General features: G+C 49.5%; 1 protein-coding gene across 1 annotated transcript; it reads right to left on the bottom strand.

The window, feature by feature from the left end:
* Positions 1-1,799: 1,799 nt before the first annotated feature.
* Positions 1,800-18,423, bottom strand: TNFRSF13C (TNF receptor superfamily member 13C). Its single transcript, XM_032787165.2, has 3 exons — positions 18,163-18,423; positions 17,363-17,545; positions 1,800-5,735 (listed from the first exon to the last, which is right to left on the bottom strand). Exons 1-3 carry the CDS (start codon positions 18,284-18,286, stop codon positions 5,410-5,412), a joined length of 633 nt encoding a protein of 210 aa, XP_032643056.1. The 5' UTR covers positions 18,287-18,423; the 3' UTR covers positions 1,800-5,409.
* Between the last annotated feature and the right edge of the window lie 257 nt (positions 18,424-18,680).

Genomic DNA, 18,680 nt, shown 5'->3' with positions numbered 1-18,680 from the left:
CACTTCTTGCTCCCCCGCAGTCCGACAAGGTTGCATGTCTCACCTGGTGAACAAATCAGTCTATGAAGAGGTGAAATCAGAAGGTCTTGGTGTTAAGGGACTAAGAGATCAGTTTCCGGAGGAGTCTCTTTAACCTCTCACACTTCAGTGGGAGCCAAAAGCAGCATGGGAGGCAATAAAGAGGAGGGTGCTACTGGCTGAAAGTCATTGCCACCCAATAGTCTATGTGTCAGGAACTAGGGCTTGAGTTCCCTCAGCTAAGCCTGGGGCTAGCTGGCTCAGCCCTCAGGCCAGATGATGAGCCTTGCTGTGGCAGAATCACCTGACTGGCCAGCTCACTCGATTGGCTGCAAGGTGCCAACAGGTCTGTGTTTAAGCTCTGGCAGGTTGGTGGCTGTAAGGGTTAATGTTTCTTTTACCTGTAAAGGGTTAACAAGGGGAACAAAACACCTGACCAGAGGACCAATCAGGAAACCGGATTTTTCAAAGCTCAGGGAGGGAATTTTTGGGTGTGTGTTCTTTGTCTGTCTCTCTGTTGTGCTCTCTCGGCTCTGAGAGAGGATCTCTCTGTCTCCAGGTTTTCTAATCTTCTGTTTCCAAGTGTAAGTACAAAGGTAAAACATAGGCTTAATTGTTTTTTGTATTTAACATGTGTGTAGTTGCTGGAATGTTAAAATTCACTTTCTTTTTGAATAAGGCGTTATTCATGTTTTCTTTCAAGCCAATAACCCTGTATTATTGCACCTTGATACAGAACCATTTTTATGTCTTTTTCTTATCTTTTTATATAAAGCTTTCTTTTAAGGCCTGTTGGATTTTTTCCTAGTGGGGACTCAAGGAGATTGAGCCTGCAGCTCACCAGGGAATTGGTGGAGGGAAAAGAAGGAGGGGGAAGGTGAATTGTCCCTCTGTTTTGTAATTCAGGAGTTTAAGTACAGTAATCTTCCAGGGTAACGCGGGAGGGGAAGCCTGGGAGGAGGTAAAGAGGGAGAAGGAAGTGGGTTATTTCCCTTTGTTGTGAGACACAGGGCATCTGAGTCTTGGAGTCGACCCCCAGGGAAGGTTTGGGGAGACCAGAGTGAGGCAGGCACTGAAATTCCTGTCTGGTGGCAGCGATATCAGATCTAAGCTGGTAATTAAGCTTGGAGGTTTCATGCTAGCATCTTATTTTCTGAACTCTAAGGTTCAGATCTGAGTAGGAAAGCTATGACACAACAGGTCTGTGTTTAAGCTCTGGCAGGTTGGTGGCTGTGCTATGCTTACACCTGCAGCTGTGATCTCTCCTGTGCCTACCCACTTTGTTCCCAGCCTTGCTCCAGTCCCACTCGTTTGTTCCAGCTCTGCTGCTTTGCCTGACTTCTGACTCCTGCTTTCAGCTCTGATGCTAGGCTGGGCTCCAGCTCTGGCTCTAATGATTAGGTCAGACCGCCCATCTCCCTGGTCCCTGACACTAGGTAGGCTTGATCTAGCTTCTTATAGGCAGGTGTCCACATCCTAACTGGCATGCATTTGGCCTTAGACATGGTGGCAGCCTCTGCAGAGATCTCATGTGCCTGGGAGACTGCACTCCTCCCACTCTTAGAGGTGGTCTCTTCTCATAAGGGAGCACTATATACAGAAAGCTTCTACTGAGGACAATGTGTAGAGGAAGTTTCCACTGCTGTTGGCCTGGCGCTACCTGCTCTGTGACGAGAGGACTTGCACACTAGGGCTATCAACTGGGCATTATAGTAAAAATGTGGGTGTGAGGACTGAATAACCACGTACACCCCAGAAAGACAGAAGAGCAGCCTCCTGGATTGACAGCAATTTCACTTTATTCGTTAACATTACAGCTTATTTTCTTTGTGTCCGCTCATCATTCTCCCCATGCACAGGCAATGGGCAGACCCAGTCAGTCGCAGGCACTGAAAATAAGGAACAAGAAGCATCTACAAAGAGTATTTCAGCAATGATATAAATTCCCCTAACTCTAGCCATGACGGGGGAATTAATACGGATGTGTTCTCACCCATCACTGGCGGGAAACCTATTCAAAACAGGTAGATTACTACTTGCCTCAGAAGAATCCAGTATGGGATTGAAATGGTGCCTGCATGAACCTCTGATATTCATAGCTTAGTGGCATCTCACGAGAGGAATGTTTCACTGTGGTTTTAGGTAAGATGGTGGATGCCTTATCTCTTGCAGCCTTTCAAGCTAGACTGGACAAGCTGCTGAGAAATGTACTGTGGGGAACTATCTTGCCCTGGCACAAGATGGGCTCCGTCCACTTGTACAGAGGACACGTTACTGATTCAGGGTGATCTGGATCACTTGGCAAATTGGATGCAAGCAAACAATACGCGTTTTAATACAGCTAAATGTAAATGTATACCTGTAGGATCAAAGAATGTAGGCCATACTTACATGACGGGGGACTTTGTTATGGGAAGCAGTGACAAAAGATTTTAAAAATCTGAAAAAGATTTGGGGGTCTTAGTGGATAATTAGCTGAACATGAGCTCCCAGTGTGATGCTGTGGTCAAAAGAGCTAATGTGATCCTGAGATGCATAAATAGAGGAATCTTGAGTAAAGTAGAGAGGTTATTTTACCTTTTTATTTGGCACTGGGTGCGACTGCTGCTGGAATACTGTGTCCAGGTCTGGTGTCCACAATTCAAGAAGGATGTTGATAAATTGGAGGGGGTTCAGAGAAGAGGCACGAGAATGATTAGAGGATTAGAAAATCTGCCTTATAGTGATAGACTCAAGGAGCTCAATCTATTTAGCTTACCAAAGAGAAGGTTAGGGGATGACTTGATTGCAGTCTATAATTACCCACATGAGGAATAAATATTTAATAATGGGCTCTTCTATCTAGCAGAGAAAGGTATAGCACAATCCAATGGCTGGATGTTGACGCTAGACAAATTCACACTAGAAATAGGCATAATTTTTTAACAGTCAGAGAAATTAATCATTGGAACAATTACCAAGGGCTGTGGTGGATTCTCCATCACTGACAATTTTTAAATCAAGACTGGATGTTTTTCTAAAAGATCTGCTCTAGGAATTATTTTGGGGAAGTTCTATGGCCTGTGTTATACAGGAAGTCAGACTAGATGATCACAAAGGTCCCTTCTGCTCTTGGAATCTATGACTAGGCCTTTTCCCACCTCCACGTCTTAGGATTTTTTTTAACTTTTTTCCTTTTAGAGATGGTCCCGTGCCTGCATCAGCGATTCTCAACCTGGCAGTCACAGGCAGAGAGGAAATGGGAGGGAGAAGATACGTTTGCAATCCTGCCTCCTTTCTCTGTCCAGTTTTCCAGTGAAGCAGATTTGCTCTGTCACTCAGGACCAAATGCAAGGAATGCCTCATAAATCATTTGGTTAACATCAACAGCGCTTCCCTTGAAAACATTATAGAAAGTGGTGCAAAAGACTTTGGGATAGCATCTGAGGAGGAGCTGTTTTGAATGGCAGCAACTGGAGGTCTTGGGACACAAAGATTAAGCACCCCTGTTTCATGATGAGGGGGTCTTCCCTTCAGAGGTAGTCACTGCCGCCCCTGCAAGGGCTACAGTAATCACGATTATGTGACATGAGGATTGCCTGGGTGCCAATGCTTCTACAGCCTTTCCAGACTGAGACAGTGAGATGCTGAAGGTATGTCTACTTTTAGGGCGGTCTGTAGAGACACTGTATACCCTGCTAGTACGGGTTTAAGCAGCGGTGTTGACAGTGAGGCATGGCTCAGGTGAGTAGAGTGCAGCGCCCCACACATCTGAACACAAGGGAATGTACCTTACACATCCCCCCACATGCCCAAGCAGTGCCTCTCACGCCACAGTGCAAAGCTCTGGCAGTGAGGAAAGGCTCCGGCAGCAATCCACTGCCAGAGCCTTTCACTGTGGTTTGTATCTACACACCACAGTGACTATTGTGGCTGCAGTCTGCCTTGCACTGTGGCCTGTAGCTACATCTACCCTACGCACCACCACAGACAGGCAATTGAATGTGGGCTTCCCATGAAGAAGCTCCTGAGCACTTAGCCCAGTTTCTGCAGCACTCCCAGCCAGAAGGGAATGAGAGACTGGGACTTGAATCCAGGTCACCTGCATAGCCATGTTAAGTACTAACCTTTACACCACCAGCCAGGTGGTGATGTATTTTAGTTAAAGTGCTTTGCTCTCTTACCCTGTCAAGATTGCTGTGAGAAAGTCCTAAACACCAGTTGCAGCAAGAAATTTAGGCTTTTGTTCCCTGTAACAGCTTCTTCAATTCTCTCTAGCAACTATTCTGGATTAAAGTCACATTTATTTCAGAAAGAGTGTCCACACAAGGAGTTATTCGGAATAGCTGTGCTGGTCAATTTCCCCATGTAGACAAATCCTTACAGAAACATCAGTTTTAGCTAAATATTCCCCCTCACCCTCCCATCACGCTAAAAATATCTATGATTATCATGCCTGTTGTCATGATACATGTAGTATTTCCTGAAGAAACATGAACTAAAGCCGTGGTGGCCAATGGGATGTGCACACATATCCCAAGTGCCTGCCACAGCGATAGCCCCAATTCTCTGTCCATGGTCCTGGCTGATTCCAGATCCAGTTGGTCACTGCAGAGATTTCCTTCCCTCATTCTCTGCTTGGGAAGATGCATTTCAGCTCCACCTCCTGGCTTACCAGACCGTGCAAGGGGATTCGCAGAGCCGCAGAGCCTTGGCAGGGGGTTTGCCACAGTGTGAAGCGGTCACAGGAAGGAGGTGTCTGTGTGTGTATGTTAAGGGCCCTCTGACGCTTGGAGGACTTGATTGTAATCTGAATGGAAGCTGGATGGGGTGGGGCCTATGTTACTTTGCACAGGGCCCCACAGAACATAGCATTGTACCAGCACTAACGACCCAACCCTGCTCCCATTGACACCAATGGCAAAACCCCCATTGATTTCAGTTGTGCAGGATCAGGGCCTACAGAAACCCCACCTTCCATTTTTAAACTTTCACTCTGTTCTTCCTTTTTACCTTCCCACTCTCTCTAGGACTCCCTCTCCACACCCACCCAACACACCCCATCCCCTTAAAATATGGACGCTAGTTCGCCAGTACCTGGCGGTGCAGCAATCATGCAGTTGGTATGTTGGCTCTGAACAATCACTTTTCCTCGCGTGCCATCTCTCATCTAGCTTCTCCAGCTACAGAGCTCATGGACCAGGGACCATACAATTGACTCAGGTATCCTCCACTGGTTAGGGGAGTAACTGGGACTTCCTGGCTTTAACCACTATGTTTGAAAGGGGAAATATAAAAGGCAAAAGGCATAGGAGGCTGACCTCATTTAAGGCAAAAGTCTCCACTCAAATGAAGGGATTTTTGTCACTTTCAGTGGGCAACCGGCTAGAGCCAGCCCTATTTTGCCTGCTGTCACGGTCTCTCGTCAGTGAGGTAGTTATTCTGAATGGTCTTTGTGGTCACCAGGACAGTGGCCCCCAGCTCTGTTGCTGGCAGTGGGAAGCCATGGTCACGTTCTTCATTGGTGGCAGAGAGAACAGAGAGTTCAGTGACATCACTTCCTGCCCCACCTTGGAAGACTGGCTTCCTCTTTGAGAAGTCTCCTCTTCCTGCTCCCCCAGCATGCTTCAGGGCGCCATTCACGTGTGGGCATGTGGCCAGTATGAGATCATCTTCTTCTGGCAGTTTCGGTCCCTTACAGGCCTGGCTTTCACAGGAAATCACACAGTCCAGGTTTTCTATGAGGGGAAAAAAACCTGATTAATAATGCACAAGCCAGGGTGGGCTGTATAGCTCATGGCTGAGCTACCCCCCATGACATCCTCCTGCAGGAGTACATGCAAGATGGGGGTGGGGTGCTCTAGTGAAGGAGGGGGGTAAAGGGCCAGTGGACGTCACCAGAGGGCACTACCTCTACTGTCAGCAGGCAGCTCCAACAACCATTCAGCTGTCAGATCCCCTCCCCACCCTCGGGACAAGGCCCTCAACCTTCACCCCAGCTGCCAAACTATTCTTGTGCTCCCAGAGACAAGTGGGAGAGGTATGACAAGGAGGAGTTCTGCCTTTCCTCCCCATCCCACCTTCCAGAGACCATGTTTGCATTAGCCAGGTTACACTGACAATTTCCCTCCCAACCTGCGGAAGAACACCTGCATCCATGGTCAAAAGAGAGGCAGCACTTGAGGTAACTTACCCTCAGATGTTGTGGAGGTAAGGCCTGGACTAGCCTGAATTGGATGCATGCATGACACTGGCACAGCTGGAGCTCTGGGAGCGGTGGAACAATGGACTGCAATGCTGCCTTCTCTAGTGTAGAGAAAGCCCCGGCCCTAGCTACTAGCTCTGCTTCTTCTGCTGGCTGCAAAAGTCTGGGGCATCACTGCACGGCAAGAGGAGCATGTCCAAGGGGAGGGGACACCATGGGGCACTATGCGGGGACAGAGATTGGAGTCTCTGGGTTGCTGGGTGAGGCTCTGCAGAGCAAGGAGGGTGTCTTTTGGGGCTGGGAGGAGAATGGGGTAAAGTGGGTGGAGGACATTTCTGGGGAAGGGTAGTTGGCTGAGATTCCAAGGCCTTACACTCAACAGCATTTCTTGGTTTGTTTATCTGTAACACAATAACTTTTGAACACCACTTCTGATCCAGGCCAGCATTTCAGGGAATGTTCCTGGCCTCAATGGCCAGACCTCTGTTGATTCTGGGGATGATCAGAACATTTATAGAGGGACAATAGGGAACACTTGGAGCATCTGTCACCTGTGGATAGCACCCACTACCATCTTGCAGCATGACAATATCGCTGCTCACCCTCCCATCAGCGTTTCACATCTTGACACCCTGAATACAGAAGAGAAATAATTGCTCTCCCTGTGGGGTGGACAGGCAGCCAGAAGGGGAAGCCAGAGGGAGAGGAGAGAGAAGGAGGCTTTCTTCATCTCTTCCTCCTTCCTAAAGTCCTGCCTCCTCAAAGCCTGCTCCAGCTGAGGGAGAGAGGGAACCGGCTGTCCAACCCTCCCTTCCAACGGGCGGGGAAGGGAAAACAGGTGCTTTGTGGAGGGAGAGGAGAGGGAAGACACACAGAGCCCCTGGCATGGGACCTTTCTGTGAGGGGAGGGGAAAGTGAGGGGAACAGAACCCCTGGCATGGTAGAGAGAATGGGGGACCCTTCTTTGGGGGGAGGGAAAAGGGGTCCTAGCATGGGAGCACACAGAGCCCCTAGTGGGGGGAGATTAAGGGGAGTTGCAGGGAATTCCTGAAATAGAGGGGGATGGGAAGGTGGCCCACTGGGAGCTTGTGGGGGGAATGGAGGGATGGTGGTGAAATAAACTTGGCCTATGAAAGCTATGTGTGACTCTCTCCTACTATGGGGGTTTTGGATGAAGGAGACATGGCTGGGGGTGTGTAAAAGGGGACCATCAGCCAACACACTAAGGAACTTGCCCAGCTGAGGGAGCTGTCATCTGTCAAACCGCCTCACCTGAACCAGTTTAAGGTAGCCTGAGTGTGGACACTCATGCTAACATGAGTGGGACAATCAATTACTTTACCACTGACTGATCTCTCCAGTGCAGACAAGCCCTCACAGGCATGTCTACACTGTAATTAAAAACTCATGGCTGGCCCATGCCAGCTGACTGGGACACAGAGACTATTCAATTGTGGTTTAGACATTCGGGCTCTGGCAGGCGCCTGGGTTCTAGGACCCAGTGGGGTGGGAGGGTTCCAGAGCTCCTGCTAAGCTACAATTAAACAGCCTCTTAGTCTGAGCCCGAGTCAGCTGGCACGGGCCAGCCATGAGTTTTTAATTGCAGTGTAGACACACTGTAAGAGAGCTGCCAATGCCTCCCATGCAGCTGCCACCACTCCTTCAGTGTTCATTTCTCTAGCTGGCAAGCCCCTCTCATGCACAAACCCTTCCCATCTACAGGTGATGGAGAGGCAGCTGCCTCTGTAGTTAAGGTCTCAGCGCAGGAGTGCAAGTAGGGTGTACGCAGTACTGGCAAGAAATTTTTAGCAGGTATGGGGTACCGGAAAGACTTGGAGCTAGCCCCTTCCTCTCTGGAGCGGGGTGGCTGCACTCTGCTCCTTAAAGGAACTTTGTTTAAGTTTGTTAGCATAGATCAAGAGTCCTCAAGAGGGAAGGGGTGTGTGTGGGGGGGATGGAAGGTGTTTAAACAGTGTTTTTTATTCTGTTTCTCCCCCTTGGTCTGAATTATCCATGACATCCATACTGCATCACATCAAGTCCAAATCATCAGAGGACTGCCTCTGCTTACATGGACCAGAGGATGTTTGGATTCTGATGTCAGCCCAGTTCTGCAGCCTGATGTGGATCAGGTGTTGTCCCCAGTGTACATAGAATTCTTCTTTGCAGGCAAACTAGTCTAACATGCATTTTGTTAACTGGAACTGGAGCAGCAAAACAAAGAAAACAAATGCCCCATTTTCCAGCTTTGTGGGTGAGAGAACTATTAGTGAAGATTATGATGCCGGACACTGGTGGCTTTAAACCAGCTGCCTCAGAAATCTGCCAAGAGCTTTGCTGAAAATATGTTCCTCATCTTAGCAATGGAGCTAAGACTTATGACACATCTGCCCACCTTTATTCAAATGAAGCTCCTTCTGATTTGACAGCTCAGGCATTGTCAGTTTCATCCAGAACAATTTACAAATTTGGAACCTAATCCTGAAAACCCTTAATCATTTGATCCATCCCACTGAAGACAATGGGACTATTTGCATGAGTATGGACCACTTCTGTGGTAAGAGTTTCAGAAGTCTATTCTGTTCCCATAAAGAAAGTTGAATCTCCCATTGAAATGCAATGTATGGGTACAATACCATAATGCAGTTTAGGATACAGTTCTACTTAAAATTTGTCTTTGAATAAGTCATACATATGCTGAAATAGCTCCTCACCCAACTCCCATATTCCATATAAACAAACTGAATATCAGGAGGGGAATATTTTAAGTTTTCTTTGGTCTAGGTGTGTGGTGTTTAAGATGTCACTGAAGCAAGAGGAACAGAAGCATGGTGCTGCAGAGTGGCCTTTGCCCATGAGGGAGTGCAGCCGACCCTGTTTCAGTTCCATTACAAGCCCAGTCTTCACCCCACGTTAGTTTAGGAAAATAAAAAGATTTTCACCAGCACTTTTTCTGATTGCTTTTAGGATGGTGGGGGTGACTCCTGATCCCCTCACATTTCAAGTCATTTAATGAAATGATACTGAAGTTATAATTAATTTAAAAATGACCCTTTTTAGCCTCTCATGTCTCTGGCCCCCTCGTTTACACACTTAAATATATGCATCTGTTGCTATTTTAAGTCTTTTGAAGCTTTCTTTCTAGATTGCATACTGAAGCATTGTGTTTGTGGCAGTCAGGCTTTGGGACCAGGGCTAAGGGAATTTCTGATGTAAAGAGTCTCATCTGAGAATGTTTAAACTAGGGATCGGCAACCTTTGGCACACGGCCTGCCAGGGTGCTTACCCTGGCGGGCCAGGCTGATTTGTTTACCTGCCGCATCCGCAGGTTTGGCCGATCGCGGCTCCCACTGGCTGCGATTCGCCATCCCAGGCCAATGGGGGTGGCGGGAAGCGACGCCCGAACATCTCTCAGCCCTTGCTGCTTCCCGCAGCCCGCATTGACCTGGGATGGTGAATCTCAGCCAGTGGGAGCCGCGATCGGCCAAACCTGTGGATGCGGCAGGTTAACAAACTGGCCTGGCCCGCCAGGGGGCTTACCCTGGCGGGTCGTGGGCCAAAGGCTTCCGATCCCTGGTTTAAACTATAAGACTACTCCATGCTTCATATTTGCTATCTTATCTTGTCACTTTCAAACTCTTTCATGGATAGATTCTTTCACCTATAGCATTCTAATGTTTGTGACTTATTGCAGCAAACTTCACTCTAATTATTTAATTAAGTGTTCTGCCTGGGAGCTGAAAGGCCCCTGATGATCTCTCACCCGAGCTGCCGCTGATATTGAGAGGAGCACAGTCATGGAGCCAGCATCAGTATGCAGGGATGGCTTATCTGTGACATTCACGGGGAATTTTCCCCTCCTTCTCCCCAACCCTGCTGCACAGAAACTTAGAAGCAGAACGGTGAAGAGAACAGGAAAACAGCATATCTTACCCCCTCCCCGGAAGCCTCTGACGTGCTCAGAGAGACATGAAATTATGCATCACAGTTTTTGAGAAGAGAGTGTGGGTCTGAGTCAGCACAGAAGCATAAGCTCCCAAAGGAAAAGAGATATGGCCACACCCAACCCAATAGTGGCCCTGCCTGACTTTTGATTAGGGAGCATGGCCCTTTTGTGGCTAGTAGGGAAGGGAGGGAAGCCCAGCAGCTCTGCTATACTTGAGGTTAAGACCAGCTTTCTGTGTAGAGCTCAGCTCTTCTAAGTGCTCTAAAATCTACATGGTTATGATTGCCTTGAAATCTGGTGTTCCTCCTGGGGGCACAACACTCTGTTAGTGATCCAAATTCACAGCCATTTGAGCAAGAGGTTCCCAAGATGCAGCCTCAGAAAAACAGCTTATCTTAAAGTTGAAATATTGTGGCAACTTTTTTCTCATGGCTAGAGCTCCAACCAGGGCTCCTATCATCCTACCAGGGTCTCCTGTGCTTAGGTTACCCCAACAGAGCGAGTGGCACCCATTACCCTTTGAGCGAAGTCAAATTAAAATGTTGTTTGAAAAACTTTTTGCTTTTTCCATTAGACTTGTCCTAAGCTTCCTGTGTTTGTTCTTGAGCATAACAGATTACATTGAGCATGCGCAGACAGAGGAGTTGGGTTCTCAGGTTTGATAGCCTTCAAACTTTCCCATGATAGTCAAAGGGATAAGCAGTAAATCTTTGAAGGTGACCCTCCCAGCCCATTAGAGAGACAAGATGGATGAGGTAATATCTTTGATTGGACCAACTTCTGTTGGTGAGGGAGATGAGTTTTCGAGCTAACACAGAGCTCTTCAGACACTCCAACTAGCCCATGTCAGATTAGTCCTACCTTGGGCAGAAATCTGGGAAAGGCTGGGAGGCAAATTGCTAAAGTCTGTCCGGCTTTTCTTTTATTTCAGTGGAATGTGAATGCTTGCTGGCAGGGGAGGGGCATGTTCGGGGTTGGAGGAACACAGTGAATGGGGTGAGAGGGTTTGGGAGCTGCACTGAGGGAAGGGGGATGAGTGATAGGGGAGGTAAGGACTTGAGGGTGGGACGCTGGGAAGAGGACATGGGGGTAAACAGCATAGGGATTGGGGGAGCCCCACAAGAATGTCAGCTCCACATTCTTCCTTACTTTGTGTGTGTGCCATGATGTGGGAGGGGAGGGAGTTTCAGCCCCTCTCCTGACCCCCATGTAAGCTGAGATCTGGTGCTTCCTCCCCCCCCCACCCCCGCCCCCACCGTGGTATCTGAGCCCTGCGCCTCTGTGTGCCAGGATGGGGGGGGGGGTTGGTGGGGGGCTGCCTATCTTTGGTGATCTCCCCATGTGTGCCAGGTGCTGGGGAGGAGGGGTTCTGCTGGAGGGTCTGAGCCCCTCTTCCTACCCCTTCTCCCATGTGAATCAGGATGTGGGGAGCTTAGAACAGTCATACTTGGAGCATGTACCAAAACCACACTGCTTGAAGCACATCAGAAAGTCGTGGTGGGGAGGAAGGGAACACCTACTGCCATGGAGCAGTTCACGTGTCTCCGAATTATTGTTTCAGGCTGTATTTGTTCCCACTGAGCATTCTCTTTTATCTGAGAAATCTCAGTAAGATGAATGGACTACTTGACAACTCTCTGAGCTTGCAACTTTGAAGTTTGAAACCTACCCTGGACAGAAATCTGAGACTGAACTGTAAACATTTGGGGAAAAGCTGTCTCTCAAATTTTATTATGTTTTTTGAGAAATGTAATCTGAGTACAGCAGAATATTGAGGAGATGATGAAGCTATATTTGAAAAGCAAATAAATTATAAATGCAAATACTCCCTGGGAGGGGAGGGGTGGAAGAGTAGGTGGTGATAGGTGACAGAGGGGTTTGAGTCTGCAGTGAGATATTATGGGGAGGAGGATAAATGGGAATGTGTGATGGGGGAGGAGAAAAGACAGGAGCAACCGGGAGTAGTGGAGGAAGTTGGGAGAAGGGGGCTTCCCTTCTGTATGTGTGCTGGGATCGGAGGGAGTCCTGCTCCACTCCCTGCCTGCTGTGGGTCCTGAGATCTAGGGACCCTGATCCTGGTGGGGTGTCTGGGCCGCTTTACCTGTCCCTCCACATAAGCTGGGCTGGGAGGGATGAAGGGTAACAGATTTAAACATCTGAAATTTGGAACACAATTAGCTAAGATATACATCACCCCTATGTGGGGTGGGGGAGAGTGGGGGTGCGGGGTCTGGGACAGAGTTAGGGTGTAGGGGGGCAGTTCCAATCCAGAGCAGGAGATTTGGGGTGTGGGCTCTGGCCAGGTGGTGCTTACCTCAGGCGGATCCCAGTCAGCAGCGCAGCGGGGGTAAGGCAGGCTCTCTGCCTGCCCTGGCTCTGCACTGCTCCCCAAAGCAGCTGCCATGTCCAGCCCCTAGGCAGAGGCGCGGCGAAGTAGCTCTGCGCAGTGCACACTGCCCCACCCACAGGCACTACCCCCACAGCTCCCATTGGACACAGTTCCCAGCCAATGGGAACTGCAGAGCTGGTGCTTCGGGGCCACAGGGACATGCCAGTTGTTTCCGGGAACTGCACAGAAGCAGGGCAGGCAAGGAGCCTGCCTTAGCCCCACTGCACTGCCGACCACACTTTTAATGGCCCAGTCAGCGGTGCTGATCAGAACCACCAAGGTCCCTTTTCGACTGGGTGTTCCAGTCAAAAACCGGATGCCTGGCAACCCTAGGTTTGGGGGTGAAGAAGGAGACACACACTAGTCTTTTCTCCCACACTTAGTTACTGTAACAAACGCAGTAAAACTATCAAGGTTTTGGGACATAGACCGTGGATGAGGTTTCTCTCACCAGCTCTGTTAGCAACTACACATTGCAAAGGCTATCCCCATTCCACTGGAACACAATATGTGAGGGGGAAGAAGCACCGAGGAACTGCATAGCAACCAGGTGGCCTAGTGCAGGATTTTCCAAAATTGGGAATGTTTCAAAGGGTCGGTTGCATGGCAGCTCCTGTGGCTCCTGTCCCACAGGGCTGGCTGGGCTCACCTCCCTGCTCCAGACACTACAACCTCTGGGACCCCAGTGCCACTCAGGTTTGGCCCAGATGTCATGATGATGGGAGCCTCGATAGGCCAAATTTGAGTGAGTCTCACTGCAACCCCATGAGTCGGGTCAGAACTCCATTCACCAATTTGGTCCAGTCAGGGGGGTGGAGCCAAACCTGAGCAGTGATGCCACCCCAGAGGTTGCAATTCTGGGAGTGGAGAGCCAAGTCCAGCCAGCCACAGCACAGGAGCTACCACCCACCAGGGAGCCAGGACCCAACCAAGACCAACCCAGGGCTTCCACCGCCCGACTTTTTACTGGACTGTGCCTGGATGGGGATCAGGCACCCATTGGACTGTAACAGGACATAAACATTTACAATTGGGTCCTGAGCCAAGAAAGGTTGAGAACCACTGGCCTAGTGGAAACACCACTGTATTTAGACTGTTCCTGGCTCTGCCACTGGCCTGCTGAGTGACCCTGGCAAATCAGTTTCCCATCTGTAGAATGGGGATAATGATGTAAAGTTCTCTGAGAGCTACTGATGAATTGCACAATATAAAAGCTGGGTCTTTTAATTATTACCGTGCCACAGTAGCATATCAACTGCAAACCTAGGTGAGAACACCAGTTTAAATGGCCACTAACTCCTACCAACAAACATTTCTCTTTTTGTTTAAAAATCTAGGAAATTAAATGTGGAAAATACATTGCCCCGGAGTGCAGGTTGCCCAGTGATAGCTCATGCCCTTCCAGCAAAATTCAAACTTGAGAAAACCAGGAACTAGAGTTCAGGTAAACACCCAAGCACCTGTCCAGTACAGTAAAAAGACACAGTGCAAATGTGTGTGTTGTGGTTATATTGGGGCATCACTCAAAGAGGGCGAAGATAAGGTTGTTTGGGTGTTTACCTGAACTCTAGTTCCTGGTTTTCTCAAGTCTGAATTTTGCTGAACTTCGCCCTCTTTGAGTGATGCCCCAATATAACCACAACACACACATTTGTGCTGTGTCTTTTTACTGTACTGGACAGGTGCTACCTGCATCTGCCCTATGTTCCAACATGGAGCTTACTCCCCTGACCTAATATCATACTTGAAAAATTTAATAACCACTCCATGTCCTTCTACAACCCCTTCACAGCTGCACACAGGAAGCCACCAAACCTGTGCTTTTCCTTACCAATCATTAAATCCACCAACATTCTCACATCCCCACCTCACTACCCATGATACCCATGGCAAGAAGAGCCCAGTGTCCTGCTACTGACCGATGCAATTCTGTGCTGAAATGATGCTGACAGGACCCTCAAAGTACACACGTGCACCCTTTCCTTTGATCCCACACGGGGGGACTCAGACCCAGACCTCCTCGTATCACAATCACAGCTTCTTCAAGCTGCTCCAACATATCCCTCTACCATTCAATATGGCTCTGACTAGCACAGTGAATGCAGCTGGAGCGCATGTAGACAGTGGCGGATTTAGAGTTAGTGGGGCCCTGTGCTCAGCTTCATTTTTGAGGCCTCTCCTTGGGACCCAGCCAAGAAAAAGAATATTCTGTCTTATCTTCCCCCCCGCCCCCCCGCCTCCATTTTTCATTCTTTTTTTCTTCATCCTCCTCCTATAAGTAATAGGAAGCAAATGAAAATAAAGTGAGGTACCTTGATTGTTTTTGCAGTCTAACTTATTTTTCTACAGACCACTTGAATATCGCTGAGCGTCTCGGTGGACCCCTTAATGATCTTTTTAAATATTGTTTGTCCCATTAGTTAACTATTATAAACCGCTTTGAATAAGAGCGCTTTATAAAAAAAAAATGTAAAAAAGCGTTGGGGTGCGGGATGTGGCCAGGACTTATGGTGCGGGAGGGGGTGCAGGGCTGGGGGTGCAGGGTCTGGGAGGAAGTTAGGATGCAGGAGTAGGCTGGGGGTTGGGGTGCAGGATCTGGCCAGGAGTTAGGATGCAGGAGAGGGCTCAGGGCTGGGACTGGAGATTGGGGTGTGGAGCGCTTAGCTGGGGCAGCTCCCATGTGGTGCGAGGGGTGTAGGTGGGGATATGGGGGGGGTGCAGGAATCAGGGTGGGCAGGGGGTTGGAGGTGCGTGAGAAGGTGCAGGAGTCAGGGCTGCAAGTGTGTAAGGGGGATTCAGGAGTCAGGGAGGGCAGGTGGCTGGGGATGTGTGAGGGGATGCCGGAGTCACGGCTGGGGGTGCAGGCTCTGGGAGGGAGTTAGGGTGCAGGAGTGGGCTGGGGATTGGGATGCAGGGTCTGGCCAGGAGTTAGGATGCAGGAGGGGGCTCAGGGTTGGGGCAGGAGGTTGGGGTGTGGAGCACTTACCTGGGGCAGCTTCTATTTGGTGCGAGGGGTACAGGTGGGAATGTGTGTGGGGTGCTGCAGGAGCTCCTGTTTCGTGCTCAGGGTGGGGAGGAGATGTGGGGGGTGCAGGAGTCAGGGAGGATTGGGGAGCTGGGGTGTGTGAGGGGGTGCATGAGTCAGGGCACGGGGTGTGGGCTGGGGTCATGGGAGTGCTCCCAGCCCCCTGCCCTGAGTGGCTCACAGCAGGGGGCTGGGGGGTATGTGTAGGAGGAGTGCAGGGGCCACCGTCTTTGCTTCACCTTGACCCGATTCCACCCCCTTCACCAAGGCTCCACCCCCACCTCTTCTCCGCTTCCTCCCCATAGCGTGCTGCAGCCCCACTCCTTCCCCTCCCTCCTGGAGTGACCTGAGCACCGGCAAACAGCTGTCTGGCGGCAAGAGAAGCACAGGGACGGGCGGGAACGCGGCATGCTCGGGAAAGGAGATGGGGGAGGGCGAAGCTTGGCTGTCGGTGGGTGGGAGTCTGCAGCAGGAGCCCCAGGAGCCAGCATGACCAAGCTTCTGCCCCCGCACCTGCCCATCCCTGGGACCCCCTGTCCTTGGGGGGCCCATGCCAGGGCACCCTGTGTTTCAAGGTAAATCCGCCTCTGCATGCAGATAATTCCCATTGGCTATTGCCAGCTCCCAGGGGGCAGAATTAAGGTGGTGTGGGTATTTACCTGAACTCTATATTTTGTGGTTTCCAGAAGTTTCAGTTTTGCTGAACTCTATGTTCTGGAACTGCATGAGCTATCATCAGGCCACCACCTGTGTTAATGAACTGTTTTGCTATTTAATTATTATTTTGGGGTTAAAAGCACAACTTTGCAAGCCTGAACAATTGGGTGTGTATTTCTAGTTTGGGGGAAAACTCCACAGAATTGAACAGAAACTGGTAACTTCCCTATAGTTTTATGAACCAACTTATAAAATCTAGTAGAGCATTATAGCTCTGCAGCAACATTCTATAAAGCAGGTAAAAAAAAAAAGCCTCTAGAAAGGATTTCATTCTCTGTTCAGTGATGCAGGGTTTAGAATAATTCCAATAGAGCCCTACTGCATTACTGCAGAACTTTTCCCCAAATGGTTGTGCTCTTTAGCCTGCAAAAAAATGCATTTTGTGCATCGTACTCATTTGTACCAACCTCTGCAAGCATCTATCTGTGCGTACAGATGGATATGCTCAAAATAAGAGGGTGTGGTGGGGAGGAGTTTGTGTCCATAAAGCTTCAAGTGCACAAATGGAGCTGAGATGAGGTCACTTGGAAAATTTCACTCTTATTTTTTTTTTTTCTTCAGAGCTTCTGCAGAACTTAGTGGGGCCTCTGGAGAAGAGCTGGGACAGTATTTTGGCCTGTCTCATCTCACTCGGAGCCCAGGGAGGCCTCAATGCCTTACAAAGACTAAAGGAACTCAATCTATTTAGTTTATGGAAGAGAAGGTTAAGAGGTAATTTAATCACAGCCGAAAGTGCCTACAGAGGAAGAAGGTATCTAATGCTAGAGGGTTCTTTAATCTAGCAGGCAAAGACATAACAAGAGCCAGTGGCTAGAAGTTGAAGTCAGTAGAGTCCAAACTGGAAATGAGGCACAACATTTTAAGTGATGGGTAATTGGAACAGATTATCAAGCGATGTGGTAAATTCTCCATCACTGAGTCTGAATGTCTATCCAAATGATGTGGTCAGGTTCAGCTCCATGGGGTGGGGTGTGATGAAGGAATCACTGGATGAAATTCTCTGGCCTGTGTTATACTGGAGGTCAGACTAGATGATCCAATGATCCCTTCTGCCCTTAAAATCTATGAAATAAAGACACTTACCCTTGGGGTTTTCATCAGGGCTCCTCCTCTTCCTCCGCCGCCTCCTCCTCACTTTGCAGGTCAGCAGTCCACAGAGTGCAGCCAGGACCAGAACTAGCCCCACTAAAGCAGGGATCCCAAAAATCAAACCTGGGACAGGTGCGGGTGCTTGGGTTGAAGAGGGGGCTACGCTGGTGTGGCATGCTATGGAGGGAATTAAAGCAAGATAGGCATTGGTCAGCCTGAGGGGACATACTGTGCAGACTTGAGGACAGCAATCCCACCCACGGTACCTTGGGTGGTCTGAGCTTTGAGCTCAGGGGCTGGGGAGTTAAAACACAATGAATAATCCCAACATTTTCATCAAATGTGGAGCAAACTCCTTTCACAATTGTAATTACCAACATCTACCCATTCTGCCTCCCTTACACAGGGAAGTAATAGTCCCAGTCCCTCACCTTCTCTCTCCTAAAGGATTCTTACTTCACCCATAGTGTGGATTGGGCACCTTTCATATTGCCTGTCTTTTCCATCTCTGGGGTGGGTTGAGATCTCTCTCTCTCCCTAGCTGTTGGGGTCATATTCACCTTTCTGTCTCTCCCTCCTCCCCTTCCCTGGCTGCCGGTGACTGTCCCATTCCTCCATTTTTCTTTTCCCCACACCGCTTGGAATGAAGCTCCCCTGACTTCCTGAACCTGTCTCCACCTTCTCTCTCTCTTATTCCTGCAGTCCCTGGAATCTTTCCCTCCAAGAGGGGGCCGATCCCCAATGGGTGCCTGATCCCCATCCAGGCAACCCAGAGGCTGCCACTCTTCTCTTACTTGTGTCCTCCTCAGAGTGTCCAGGCAGGTCTGTGCACATCACACATCCCTTGGTCAAGGGGTCGAAGCACTGGAGAAGGGAGCAGGCAGTGTCCTGGTGTCTGTCTAAGCTTCCCCGTGCCATGTCCAAGTCAGATTCAAAAATCCTTTATTGCCCAGAAACTTAGACGAATGCTGCCCAAGTGTGAATTCACGGAGCCTGCGTCAGAGGGAGATACAGTCTGTCAAGCTGCCTCTGTCCCTTGGGGACTCCAGCAATCTGCACTTCCCCCAGGGCGGCCCTATATCAGGGGGAGGAGAGGAAATGTGCTGAAGGCGTCAGCCAAGCCTGCCCACGCAACACCCTCCTCAGCCTATCTCCCTCCCCCAGCCTGCCCACCTAACAGCTCCATAGCCCATAGGAGCCACCACACCAGCGCTGACTAGTTATCCTTCTAGTCCAATAACCTGCCTCCTGCCACATCAGAGCCAACCACTAGTTGATCATCCAGTCTCTCCTCCAGGGAGGAGCATTGCTT

The sequence above is a fragment of the Chelonoidis abingdonii genome, chromosome 1 (assembly GCF_003597395.2).
Source record: "Chelonoidis abingdonii isolate Lonesome George chromosome 1, CheloAbing_2.0, whole genome shotgun sequence".
Lineage (NCBI taxonomy): Eukaryota > Metazoa > Chordata > Testudines > Testudinidae > Chelonoidis > Chelonoidis abingdonii.
Note: the sequence above shows the minus strand (reverse complement) of the source record. Positions and strands in the feature narration are given on the sequence as shown.